At 53.5% G+C, this 12,318-nt stretch overlaps 1 protein-coding gene across 1 annotated transcript; it reads right to left on the reverse strand.

Moving 5' to 3' along the window:
• Window positions 1-6,521: 6,521 nt before the first annotated feature.
• PPP1R26 (protein phosphatase 1 regulatory subunit 26) lies at window positions 6,522-12,072 on the reverse strand. The gene is made up of 3 exons (XM_025360732.1): window positions 11,883-12,072; window positions 11,355-11,487; window positions 6,522-10,977 (listed from the first exon to the last, which is right to left on the reverse strand). Exon 3 carries the CDS (start codon window positions 10,913-10,915, stop codon window positions 7,283-7,285), a length of 3,633 nt encoding a protein of 1,210 aa, XP_025216517.1. The 5' UTR covers window positions 10,916-10,977; window positions 11,355-11,487; window positions 11,883-12,072; the 3' UTR covers window positions 6,522-7,282.
• Window positions 12,073-12,318: the final 246 nt, after the last annotated feature.

Raw genomic sequence — 12,318 nt, forward strand, 5'->3', positions numbered from 1 at the left:
CTGGTGACTGCCCTTCATTGTGGAAGGGGGTGATGCAGACATGGGCATTCTCTATGTTTATTTTAAAATTTCAATAAAAAGTAGAAAAAGCAGGCACGGGATTACTTGTATTTTGCTAAGGTGGGGTAATAACTACATTAAGTGGATTTTCATCTCTGTGTAGTCATAAATCCATGTTTCCTATGAGTTACAGGATCTTCAATTAAAAAAAAAATTCTGTCTATGACATGGATTTTTTTCCCTCTATGAGAGCACGATGTGTTCATTATAGGAAATTTAGAAAGTGCTGAAACTGGAAAAAATAAACTCCTCTTATATACCATCAATAATATCTTGTGTATAGATTCTTATCTGCAGGGATTCTACTCACGAATCAGGGAAGAAGTTAAACATCACGATGGATTATTTCTTCATATATACTATTATTAATACACAAAAGTAAACATTTTGGCAACAGTCTTAATGTCCAATTTGGGATGGAAATGCTTCCCGGAGAAAATTAATACATTTAATTAAAAAAATAGGCCGGGCACGGTGGCTCAAGCCTGTAATCCCAGCACTTTGGGAGGCCGAGACGGGCGGATCATGAGGTCAGGAGATCGAGACCATCCTGGCTAACGCGGTGAAACCCCGTCTCTACTAAAAAATACAAAAAAACTAGCCGGGCGAGGTGGTGGGCGCCTGTAGTCCCAGCTACTCGGGAGGCTGAGGCAGGAGAATGGCGTAAACCCGGGAGGCGGAGCTTGCAGTGAGCTGAGATCCGGCCACTGCACTCCAGCCCGGGCGACAGAGCGAGACTCCGTCTCAACAACAACAAACAAACAAACAAACAAACAAACAAAAAACAAAATTGGCCCTCAAGCCAGGATCTATGTAATACCTTTCTTCTGAGCTATAAAACCAGCAGAGACTCCAGGCATCAAATTGAAAATGTTTTTGCAGTCATTCCTTAAAAATACCAGAATACCAGTAATCCCTCTGTGTTTAGCGTCTATTGAAATAAAAAAAATAATAATAACATGCCTTATCAATCAGGTTTCTCAACATGCTGAAAAGAATGCATTCCTGGCCGAGCGTGGTGGGTGGTTCACGCCTGTAATCTCAGCACTTTGGGAGGCTGAGGCAGGCAGATCACTTGAGGTCAGGAGTTCGAGACCATCCTGACCAACATGGTGAAACCCCGTTTCTACTAAAAATACAAAAATTAGCCAGGGGTGTTGTGGTGTGTGCCTATAATTCCAGCTATCCGGGAGGCTGAGGCAGGATAATTGCTTGAACCTGGGAGATGGAGGTTGCAGTGAGCCGAGATCATGCCACTGCACTCCAGCTTAGGCGACAGAGCAAGATTCTGTCTCAAAAAAAAAAAAAAGCATTCCTTCCTCCACAGATGATTTTGAAAAGCAGGTTAGCAACCCCAGGGTAAGATGAAGCCATCAGGCCAAATGACTGGGGTTCTTTCCCCATCAGCCTAGAACTGTTGAACACCTGCACTGCTGCAGCATACCGCTTCATGCAGGCAAAACCTGCAGGCAAAGTCACACCTGCAGGCAAAGTCACACCTGCAGGCAAAGTCGTCACACCTGATGAAACCACTTCACTTGGATAACACCCCCAATTCTAGCTGAGGCGCTATAGGGGCCCAGGCTGGGAGTATCAACCAACAGCAACAGGTGCCTCCCTCCCACGGGCTTCACGGGCTCGATTCCGGCATCTCAGTTGGGCACCGAGTGCTTTGGTGGGTTGTGTCTAATAAAACGTTATTTCTGTACAGCCGCTAATGAGCTGATGGAAAGTTGGACTCCATTTGTTTATTCTAAATAGAGTAAGCATCTGGAAAGATGAAAAACTCCAATACCTCTGAATTGTGAGCGTGCCCGTCTCCCATGCCCGGGCCCGGGCGTGTGCCCGCCAATCCGTTTCTCGGCATTTCGTAGTATTGTAAGGGCTTTGGCATTGTCACCTGGCCCAAGCCTCACACCTAGGGCAGGTCTCATCGCTGTGCCTCCCTCTCAGATGAGAAAGAGCCTCAAGGAAGTGCTGTGAGCAGGCCTCGCCGGAGCCCGCCTTGGGGACGTCCTGGAGGCGCGAGGCCATCGGCACCAGATCTGCAGATTCAGTCCTAACCTACTATGCATTTGCGAGTCATACGGAACTCCAAGGATCACAAATGTGGAGACGGAACTCCAGGGCTCACAAATGTGGACCTTCATCTTTGGAACAGATTTCCAAACTGAAATCTTGACATGCTGAGAAAAATCAAGTCCACTGATCTAAGTGAATGCTAAACGGGTGTGTTTTCTGTTTGGGATTAAAGTGTTCAGAACGGAGGGTTGCAAAATGAAAAGAAAATGGCACCCATCTGTATTGTGTTCTTTCAAAATCTTAGAATTACAGGAAAGGCGACGGAAACACAGGGTAACGTCAGTTTGCAGAGATATTTGAAGAAAAAAAAAAAGGACACAGTCATTTCTGAAACCCTCTCTATTCACTCCACAGAGCAATCTTCACTTTGTTTAGCCTTTTTATTCCACTCAGAAATTAAAAGCTAAGGCTGGGCGTGATGGCTTATGCCCATAATCCCAGCACTTTTGGAGGCTGAGGTGGGCGGATCACCTGAGGTCAGAAGTTTGAGACCAGTCTGGCCAACATGGTGAAACCCTGTGTCTACTAAAAATACAAAAATTAGCCAGGAATGGTGGTGCACACCTGTAATCCCAGCTACTTGGGAGGTTGAGGCAGGAGAATTGCTTGAACCCAGGAGGCGGAGGCTGCAGTGAGCCAAGATTGCACCACTGCACTCCAGCCTGGGCGACAGAGTGAGACCCTGCCTCCAAAAAAAAAATAAATAAATAAGAAAAATAAGTTTCATGTCGCTTACTAATCACTGAATTTTGCTGCTGAGTTGGTTTAAAACCAGCCACTCCTCTTTTTTTTTTTTTTTTTGGTGAGACTGAGATTTACTCTTGTTGCCCAGGCTGGAGTGCAATGGCACAATCTTGGCTCACCACATCCTCTGCCTCCCAGGTTCAAGTGATTCTCCTGCCTCAGCCTTCCAAGTAGCTGGGATTACAGGCATGTGCCACCATGCCCCGCTAATTTTTGTATTTTTAGTAGAAACGGGGTTTCACCGTGTTGCCCAGGCTGATCTCGAACTCCTGACCTCAGGTGATCCGCTCGCCTCAGCATCCCAAAGTGCTGGGATTACAGGTGTGCGCCACCGCACGCGGCCAAAACCAGCCACTTCTTCAACGTACATTTTCATTTATATTTCTGTATTTTTCATCAGTAACCTTTATCTTTTCATTATAGTCAATATTAGAATGGTTTCTACTACATAGTAAAATATCTTGACATTGGAAAAAAAAAATCTCTTACATTTAGTACACAAAATACCAGAAGCCTCAAAGACTTTGCAGATAATGTGATCTGTCCACCACCGTCCCCAACAGCCACGCCTGGGAATAAACCTGGTTGTGATTTGCAGATGTGGACTGTGGGTTTTGTGTTGTTCCCCACACCCCTTTAAACAGTCCCTTTCATTCATTTTGAGGGAGGGGGGATCCAGGGGACAAAGCGTTTTCATGTTTATATAAGCAGACAAGGTGCTAATAATTAAATGTACTGCTTGATTTTCCGAAGCAAATGTATCTCAAGCTGGGAGAACCTGCTGTCTGACCCTTCAGATTTTGAGCGACAGATAAAATAAGGGGGACTCTTCCCTAAAGGAAGCTTCTCCCCCTATATGGGGACGTGCGTGGAGAATATCAGACAAGATCCACCAGAACTATTTCCCTTTCCCATTGCCGTTCCCCAACATCAGGCTGACCCATCCCAGAGGACCAGAAACCTTAAAACCTGACGCCTCCCGATTCTTTGTATTGGATGAAATGGACGCTGGCTCTACTCCCTGGGAAGAGAGAGGGGCTCTTGGGACGTGACTCACATCTAAGTCTTAATAATTACAGACTTGCAAAGAGCTTGACTTACTGACACCCCGTCCACCGGAGACTCCTACAGGGCGGGCACACATCTACTTATTCCCAAAGCGGCTCCGGGCCTGTATTTATGGGATGAGGCCGCGTTGTCACACCCGAATCTGCGGAGGTGCTGGGAGACAGACTGCCAACACAGGGGCGGGCATCCCTCCTGGACAGCTCCTGGCTGTCCCGACTGCAGCCCCCTCCCATACAGGAAAACCCACTGGCAGGTACGGAGGAACCTTGGATCTTGGCCTCTTCTCTAAAACACACAGGGCAGTGTAGGGGTGAAGCAGCAACACTTTCAGGTCACATGGCCCACGGACAATACCAGGGAATTCCAGTTCGTGAAAAGAAAGTAGACACCAACGGACTCATCTCCAGCTGAGTCTTAAGGCACCAGTGACTCCTGAAAGCAGGACAAGAGGAGCTCCAAAGACAGCCATGATCAGCAGAACAAAGGTCAGAGGAAGCCCCAGGGAAGACTCCCATGAATCGCCTGTTTTAATCCCATCAGGAGGGCCGTTTGGTCGGTGCTTGAGCAAGCCACTGTTTGTCACAGCAAAGCCTGACCCCAAGGCCCTCGGTAAGGAGCTCTGAACTGGGGACATCTTGTGCAGTTTTGAGTCCACCCCACCGGGGTGACCCCAGCGATGACACAGCACCTCTTTACAAAAACTGAAAATGGACCAAAATGTTCCATAAAGAAATGCAGGTTCCCGGAACATTCTTAGTGTGTAATTAACCCACGGTGACTGTCAGCCAAGTGGTAACTGCTCTGCATGTGGATAGCGGATGCCGTACCCACAAGGACGGGCAGAACACGCTAACTAGGGCCGGTGACCGTGTGCTACAAACGCCATGTCCCCGAACCTTGGGAGGTCTTCTCTCTGGGGCAGCAGTAGCTCTGACCTGCACTGCTGTGTGGAGCGTTGGCAGAGGACATGGGAATGTCATGGAAGGTGTAAAGGGTCCGGGGTTTGGGGAAGACATGAGACAAGCAACCCTGGGGTGGCCATGGGGGCAGGAGTGGGAGAGGCTCAGCGCTATGTGCACTGTGGTTGGCAACGCCTCCCCTAGCAGGCCCAGGACGGTTTCCAGCCAACACCCCCACAGGCATTATCTAGAAATATAAAGAAGGCAGGGCGGGGTGTCTCAGACCTGTCATCCCAGCACTTTGGGAGGCCGAGGCAGGCGGATCACCTGAGGTCAGGAGTTTGAGACCAGCCTGGCCAACATGGTTAAACTCATCTCTACTAAAAATCCAAAACTTAGCTGGGTGACAAACGCCTGTAGTCCCAGCTACTTGGAAGGCTGAGGCACGAGAATTGCTTGAACCTGGGAAGCAGAGGTTGCATGAGCCAAGACTGTGCCCCCATTGCACTCTAGCCTGGGCGACAGAGTGAGACACTGTCTCGGGGGGCGGGGGGGGGGGAAGCAATATAAATAGAAGAGTACGGATTACATGAAACTGTTTCTCCTGAAAGCACTTAAGTGAAGCAATATGCCACAATGAAGATATCAAACACAAAAGACAGGGCTGGACAGGAACAGCAACCACAGGGACCCTCATCCCAGCTTCTGACCCAGCAGATGTTATAACTGTGGATGGCAGGCGGCACATGCCTGCATCTGGATACAAGAGTGAATTCTTGCTAAAACCCACGGGTGCACAGTGTGTAGACAAGTCACTCGCATGTTAGAATACCAACAAGATTCAGCTCCAAAGTAAACCCTGCGTGGCAGCTGAGCCACGAGGCTGACCTGGGAACCTCCAGTGACTCATGAAAGTCTGCTGAACAATTACAATGTACATGTCATGGCCCATCAGTGCCCAGCACTGCTTCCGTCTCTGTAGTAGCCACAGGCACTGCGGCAGCCTCAGAGCAGAAGGCACAGAATACCAGGGCAGCATCACAGGGCGCCAACACTGAGGACCTGAGGCTGCTGCCTTTAACCACAGTGAAGAGGGTCCTGTGCATCCTGCCCTGGGAGGTGCCCACAGAAAACCACCCAAAGGGCTGGCCGTGGTGTTCGGGCACACCTCTGATGGGGCTCCTGTTTCTGGAGGGCAGGTATGGAGAACGCTTATCCCCAGGACTGGGCTTTGCACATCATCTCTGCCCTAGGTGTCTGGGGACCAAAGTTCTAAGCATTGATTATTGGTGTGGGCAAGAAAAGAATTCGTTTTTTGAGATAAGAGTTTCACTCTCGTCACCCAGGCTGGAGTGCAATGGCACGATCTCAGCTCGCTGCCACCTCCGCCTCCTGGGTTCAAGCGATTCTCCTGCCTTAGCCTCCCGAGTAGCTGGGATTACAGGCATCCGCCACCACGCCTGGCTAATTTTTGTATTTTTGGTAGAGATGGGGTTTCACCACGTCGGCCAGGTTGGTCTCGAACTCCTGACCTCAGGTGATGCACCCGCCTCAGCCTCCCAAAGTGCTGGGATTACAGGCGTGAGCCACCACGCCCAGCCAAGGAAAAGGAAATTTTAAATGCACGTGTGTTATCTTTAAGAACCATGATTAAAAAAGAACAGTAACTCCATATAAAAAGAGGTTTATTTCGATGTTAGAATCATCTAGTGATTGAACAAGATTGGACATGAACCCACCCAGGCCCAGGGCTGGGCTGCAGAGCAGCTGCTGCTGACATCTGTGTGGATTTGACATGCAACAGGGAGCAGTCACGTGCTCGCTGGCCATTGTGCTTCGAAAGGTTTCTCCAACGGACGGCTGTAATTGCAGTTTTCAGGTGTGCTCTGGCCTCCAAGGACTGTGGGGCCGAGGGGGTGTCCTCTGTATAAAAAGTGCTGTCCTGGGAGCTTCCCAACGGACATCTCGGGGGCATCTGAGTGATTCCCAGGGAGGGCAGCTCGGCCTTCCTCAGGCTACCACTGCAGTCACCGCCGGCATTCTCACCAATAACCAACTAAAAAGCATCAGAGTCTCTGTGAACCTGGCTGCGATGATAAGAACCAAATGTTTTCTAATCGAAGACTTGTATGCATAACACAGAGACTGCAGTTAGGAACACCCTACAAAATCGAACAACAGTATTTTCCAAAAATAGTTTTTACATCACTTTAAATAATTTACAAAAAGCTACAAAAATCATATTTACCAGGACACGTCTGTTAAATAAAAGTTTCATGTTGGTGTACATATATACAGGGTTATGTATAACAGACCGTTTCCCCTCCCTGCAACCACAGAACCATCACACGCACGCACGGCTACACACACGGCTACGCCGCTTTCCACGAATGCACGGAACCCGGGACACGAACCCATAGCTCGAGGGTTTAGACCTTCACTACTGAGCTGCCGCCACTGTCCTCCGCGGAGGTGTCGCTGAAGTCACTGGCATCACTGCCCAAGGCGTCCTGGTCCTGGTCATCTCTGTTGATGACCCTTCGTCGATACCTCAGGTCTAAAATGCTTTCCTCCGAGCCCGAGCTCCTCCTGTCGTGCAAACTCAGCCCTGTCTGTGCCTTCCTGCTTGGCCAGGGGCTGCCGTCCTTCTTTGCCAGCAAGTGTGGGCTTCCAAAGACAGGGCTGGGTCCGGCCTGGGCCTCCCTGAAGGCCGAGAAGGAGGGGCCCTGCAGAGGCAGCCCCAGGTGGGGGCTGAAGAGGCCGGCCTGCCTGCCCCCCCAGGAGACACCCTTTCCGAAGTGGAAGAGCTGGGTGGACAGCAGCGGGGAGAAACCCGCAAGGGGCAGGCTGGGCAGGCCCCGGCCGGGTCCCTCAGACCCCTTGTCTCTCTCACTCCCGATGCCCCCTCTCCATGCCGCATCTCTGCCTTCGGAGCGCAGCACCCACGGGCTGGGCAGCCGACTCTGGTGGGCGAAGTCACTCCAGGGCAGGGCACGGTCGGCCTGGGCTCCAGTGTCCCTCTCAGCTCCCGGGCTGGGGGTCAGGAAGCTCGGGCTCCCGCAGCCCATGTGAAAGGTTCCTCTGGCACCTCCTGCCTCGGTGCCCACGGTGGCACAGCTGGGCAGCTGACCAAAAGCACTTTTGGCAGCAGGCTCGGCCCCTCGTGGGCTCTGGTCTTTGTGAACGTAAACGTTTCTCCTGCTCACGGAGAGCCCCTTGGCGGAGACACTGCCACTGGTGCTCCTGGGTGGCACCGGATCCCCTCGGGCCGGAGCAGCAGGGAGCCCCTTCCCGCCCTGGCTGAACAGACCAGCTGCGCCCTGTGCTCCCGCGCTCTCTGTGCCTCGAAGCCCGTCGGCCAGATGTGGGACCCCCCTGGCCCTCTGGCTCCGTGTGCACACGCCAGGCAGTGGGGCCAGCTCCCTTCTGCTCAGCACCTCTGGCCTGGCTGGGCCCCCTGTCCCGAGAGCAGTGGGGCCCTCTGCCTGAACTTCTGAACTGCTCACTGACTCTTTGGCCTTTTCCGCCAAAAACCTTCTAATCTCCAGTTCGATGCTATCGTCGCTGTCCACTGAACTGCTATCATCAGACAGGGAGCTGGGGCTGGGAGCTGGGTCCCGGGACTCCCTGGGGAATGGAATCCCTTCGGAGGCGGACGTGGAGGCAGAGGCGGAGGCAGAGGCGGGTCTCCTGACCTGGAAGGCCAGGGCCGTGTCCTGGCTCCCGGGGCCCTCCTGCTTTGTCCTCTCTGCTGTGCTGCCAAAGACGCTGGGGGGTTTCTTCCAGGGGCCCTCGCCACTGTCTCTCTTGGACTTGGAGAGGCAGCTCTTCAGCACCGGCGGGCCCCTGTCTTTCCAGTCTCTCCGGAGCCCGCCCAGCTGCTCCAGGAAGTGCGTCTGGGCGGTGCTGAACCTGACCTTCTTCCTGCACGCAGCCCTGGGCTCCCTGCACCTCTTCTTGAGCTTTCGCTTGGACCTTAACAAGTCCTTGATGGCTGTGTCCAGGTCCTCGTCACTGTCCAGGGAGCTGCTTTTGTCTTCGGAGCTTTCCTTCTCTTCTAGGCGCCTCACCTCGTCTGTCTTACCCTGGCCCTGTGACACGCGAGTGTCGCCGGGTCCCCTGGCGGCGCCCTCCCCTCCCGGGGCCTCGCTGGCTTTGCCCTGGACAGGCAGGTCCCGCCCCTCATGGCCAGGCTCGGCTCTCCCCTGGCTATGGTTGGCATCCTGGCCACTGTCTTTCACCACCTCCCGCGTTTTCTTGGGCGTGGATGGCCTCACATGGCCACCGCCTCTACGCTTCCTTTTGCAGCCCAGCAGTGGGTCTCGTGTTTTAGAAAGAGGGGCCTTGGGGCCGCTGGTCTGGCTGCTGAGGCCAGGCGGCAAAGGTGGAACCTGGGCAGCCTGAGGGCAGCTCTCACCACTGGCCAGCAAACTCCCCGACTGCGCCTTGAGGGCCAAAAACGTCCGGATTTCCTGCTCAATGCTGTCATCACTGTCCACAGAGCTACTGTCGCCGTCAGAGCGGGAAGGCACGTTCGGGGAGTAGAAGATGGGGCTTGCAGACAGGGACCGGTCACTGCCCTCCACAGGGGCCGGCAGGATGGTCTTGGAAATGTCCAGGATTGCTTCTGCGCACATCAGCTCAGCAGATGTGTCTGCCCGGCATGAGGACCGTTCCACAAACTCGCTCCTGGAGGCCGGGCTCGCTGGAGGTGGAGCTTTGGTTTCCTTCAGGAGCTTGGGGGAATGGTCAGCGTCCCCCGGACCAGGGTCCGTGGTCTTGGCGGCCACTGGCTTCTTCTTGCTGAGTGTTTTCCTGTGGGTCTCGGGCAAGGCACTTTTTGGGGCGCTGCTTGTGTTGTGTGTGGAAGGATCAGGTGCTCTCTCCTCTCGGAGCTGGGCCGTCTGGGGCGGGTCCCCTTCGGTCTCCTTGCGTGTTTTCTGCAGCTGGTACAGCTGGATGGCCTCCTCGATGCCGTCGTCGCTGCTAGAGTCAGACGCCTCGGGTGCCTGTGCCAGGCTCGTGACTCGCTTTCCCCTCCTTGCTGCGCTGGTGCCCCTTTTGGTCCCACTTTTATTCTGTGCTGCTTCTGAAGGGCGGCAGGAGGTTGCTGGCTTCGTGCTGCCCTCGTTCTCCTGCGTGGTCGTGACCTTGGACCTGAGGCTTCTGGGCTGCACGTTCGTCTTCACTAACCGGGGAGGTTTGCGGAAGGCGAACTCCTTCTGGACGCCCATCGGGCCCTGCCGAGGCACCGCCTTTGTAGCCGGCTCTTGGTGGGATTTCGAGAGTGACTTGGCCGAATGTTCATTTGTGTCTGGTTTCTTCTCCACGGACCCATCGCATTTCTGGGTCTCATGCTGTCTCTTTTCATTCAGAAACTGTTCTATTTCCGCCCTGATGCTCTGCTCAAAGGAATCATCGCTGCTTACACTGACCGGGGAGGCGGAGCCCTGGTCCTCGCTGGATCCCACCTGGCTGCCGGGGCCACCACCTGATCCAGGTACAAGTTTTGGTGGACACAGGGCAGTCGGGGCCGGTTCCGGCTTACATCTACTGCCTCCGCCTGCGGCCCTGGAAGGCTGGGCTGTGCCTGGCTGAGCCCCACCGGCCCCGGGCTGTGTGGCTCCACTCTTTGCCTTCAGGTACTCCTGGATGGCCTCCTCAATGTCCCGGTCCACGGAATCGTCACTGTCTGAATCTAGCACCAACGGGCCAAAGTCTGCAGTTTCCTCCTCCCCCATGGGGTCAAAGTCAGCAACGAGACCACAGGCAGCCAGCGTGGGCGGCTCCTTGTGCACGGTGGGCTTGGCGGCCGGCCTGGCGTCGTGGCATCCCTCCGCCCTGTGACCCCTCTGCGCAGCACGCTCATCGCTGGTGCCCCGAGCAGCCCCGTCACGCTGCAGCGTGCTGATGAGCATCTGCACCCGGGCGCTCACCGACGCGCTCTCCACGCCCTCGTCAGCCTCCGAGAAGCACCCGGGGAACCTACAGCTCCCTGGCGGGCCAAAGGCCTCCCATTTGGACTGGAGAGCAACCACTGGAGGAGCGTTCATGAGAAACATTCTAGCAGACGGGGAGGGACGCGCAGAGGGGCGGCGCTTTATTTCTCTGCCGGCTTCACATCCTGGGCGGAAAGAAAGCACACGGGCATGATGTAGCTAAGAATAGCGATAGCAGCCAGTACCAAGTGAGGCCCCAGAGGAACAGCATGTCGGGCTCACAGAGTTGAGAGAGTCGGGTGGAGCCCGATGTCCACCCGACGTCCAGCTGGCTGGGTGTCCTTGTGTGACTTACTCATGCTCCTGGGGCCTCGGATTCCTCGGCTGGGAAAGGAACAGTTTATCTGCTCCAGCCCAGGGCCGCTGGGAAGATTCAGTAAGAAAATGTTTCCAGCCACCCTCCACGGTGCCACACGGGGCACGCACGCACATCACCTCCCCACTCTTCCCTTCTCACTCCGGGCTTCCACCTTCTCTGTAAGAGGGGAGAGGTTTTATTTACCTCCAAAGGTTGGCAAGCGGTACCCATGAGACAACGTCTTCAAATGCTTCTTTGCAGGTTAAAAAGGACGACTATAAACCCAGGATCAGCACGACGTCATGCGTAGGTTTATCTTGACCCAACCAACAAGCTCCTGGAATGGAAAGTTGTATGATGTGAGCCACTCAAAAATTATTTCCCCAAACATCTTGAAGGGCTGCTTTTACTAAACCCTCTCTGTGTTAAATGTCAAATGTAAATTTGCCAGGTGGTCTCATGGGACTAACTGTTATTCTTAGCTAACTAGCACATAAGTCACCCTGAACACAGTGATGTCCCCCTTCTCATCCTGTGCTTCCAGATTTCAGACCAAAGGTGGCTGCCTCAGCACAAGTGCTGGGCTGAGCTTGGGACACTTTGAAGACCTGCTCATGAAAGGCCTGGGGATTGCCACTGTAGGGAGGAAGCCCAGATGGACGGCAGTCACTTAGAACAATACCAGGGATACTGCACAGCTATTCATTCTTAACATGTTGCTCTGATCCCCGCCTGCCTACACCAGAATTGGAGGGCAAAGCGGTTCCTATGCAAGCAAGCCCCCAAGGCTTATGGACACTGAACTCCCCTTGGCTCAGAGGCCGTGGCTGCCCTCAGGACCTCAGCAGTGGGTGAAAACTGGCCCGTATGTTTTGCCTCTGTTGTGGATTCTTCTCTACCAGGAGCTTTCTCTGTTTAACCAAGCACTTTCTTCCTGGCAAGCACATAATCGGGTATTTACATGCCACCATCTTTTCTCAAAAACATGAGGCTGCGGCCAGATGCGGTGGCTCACCCCTGCAATCCAGCACTTTGGAAGGCCAAGGCGGGTGGATCACCTGAGGTCAGGAGTTCGAGATCACCCTGACCAATATAGTGAAACTCCACCTCTACTAAAAAAATACAAAAATTAGCCGGGCGTGGTGGTGCATGCCTGTCATCCTAGCCA

The sequence above is a fragment of the Theropithecus gelada genome, chromosome 15 (genome assembly GCF_003255815.1).
Source record: "Theropithecus gelada isolate Dixy chromosome 15, Tgel_1.0, whole genome shotgun sequence".
Lineage (NCBI taxonomy): Eukaryota > Metazoa > Chordata > Mammalia > Primates > Cercopithecidae > Theropithecus > Theropithecus gelada.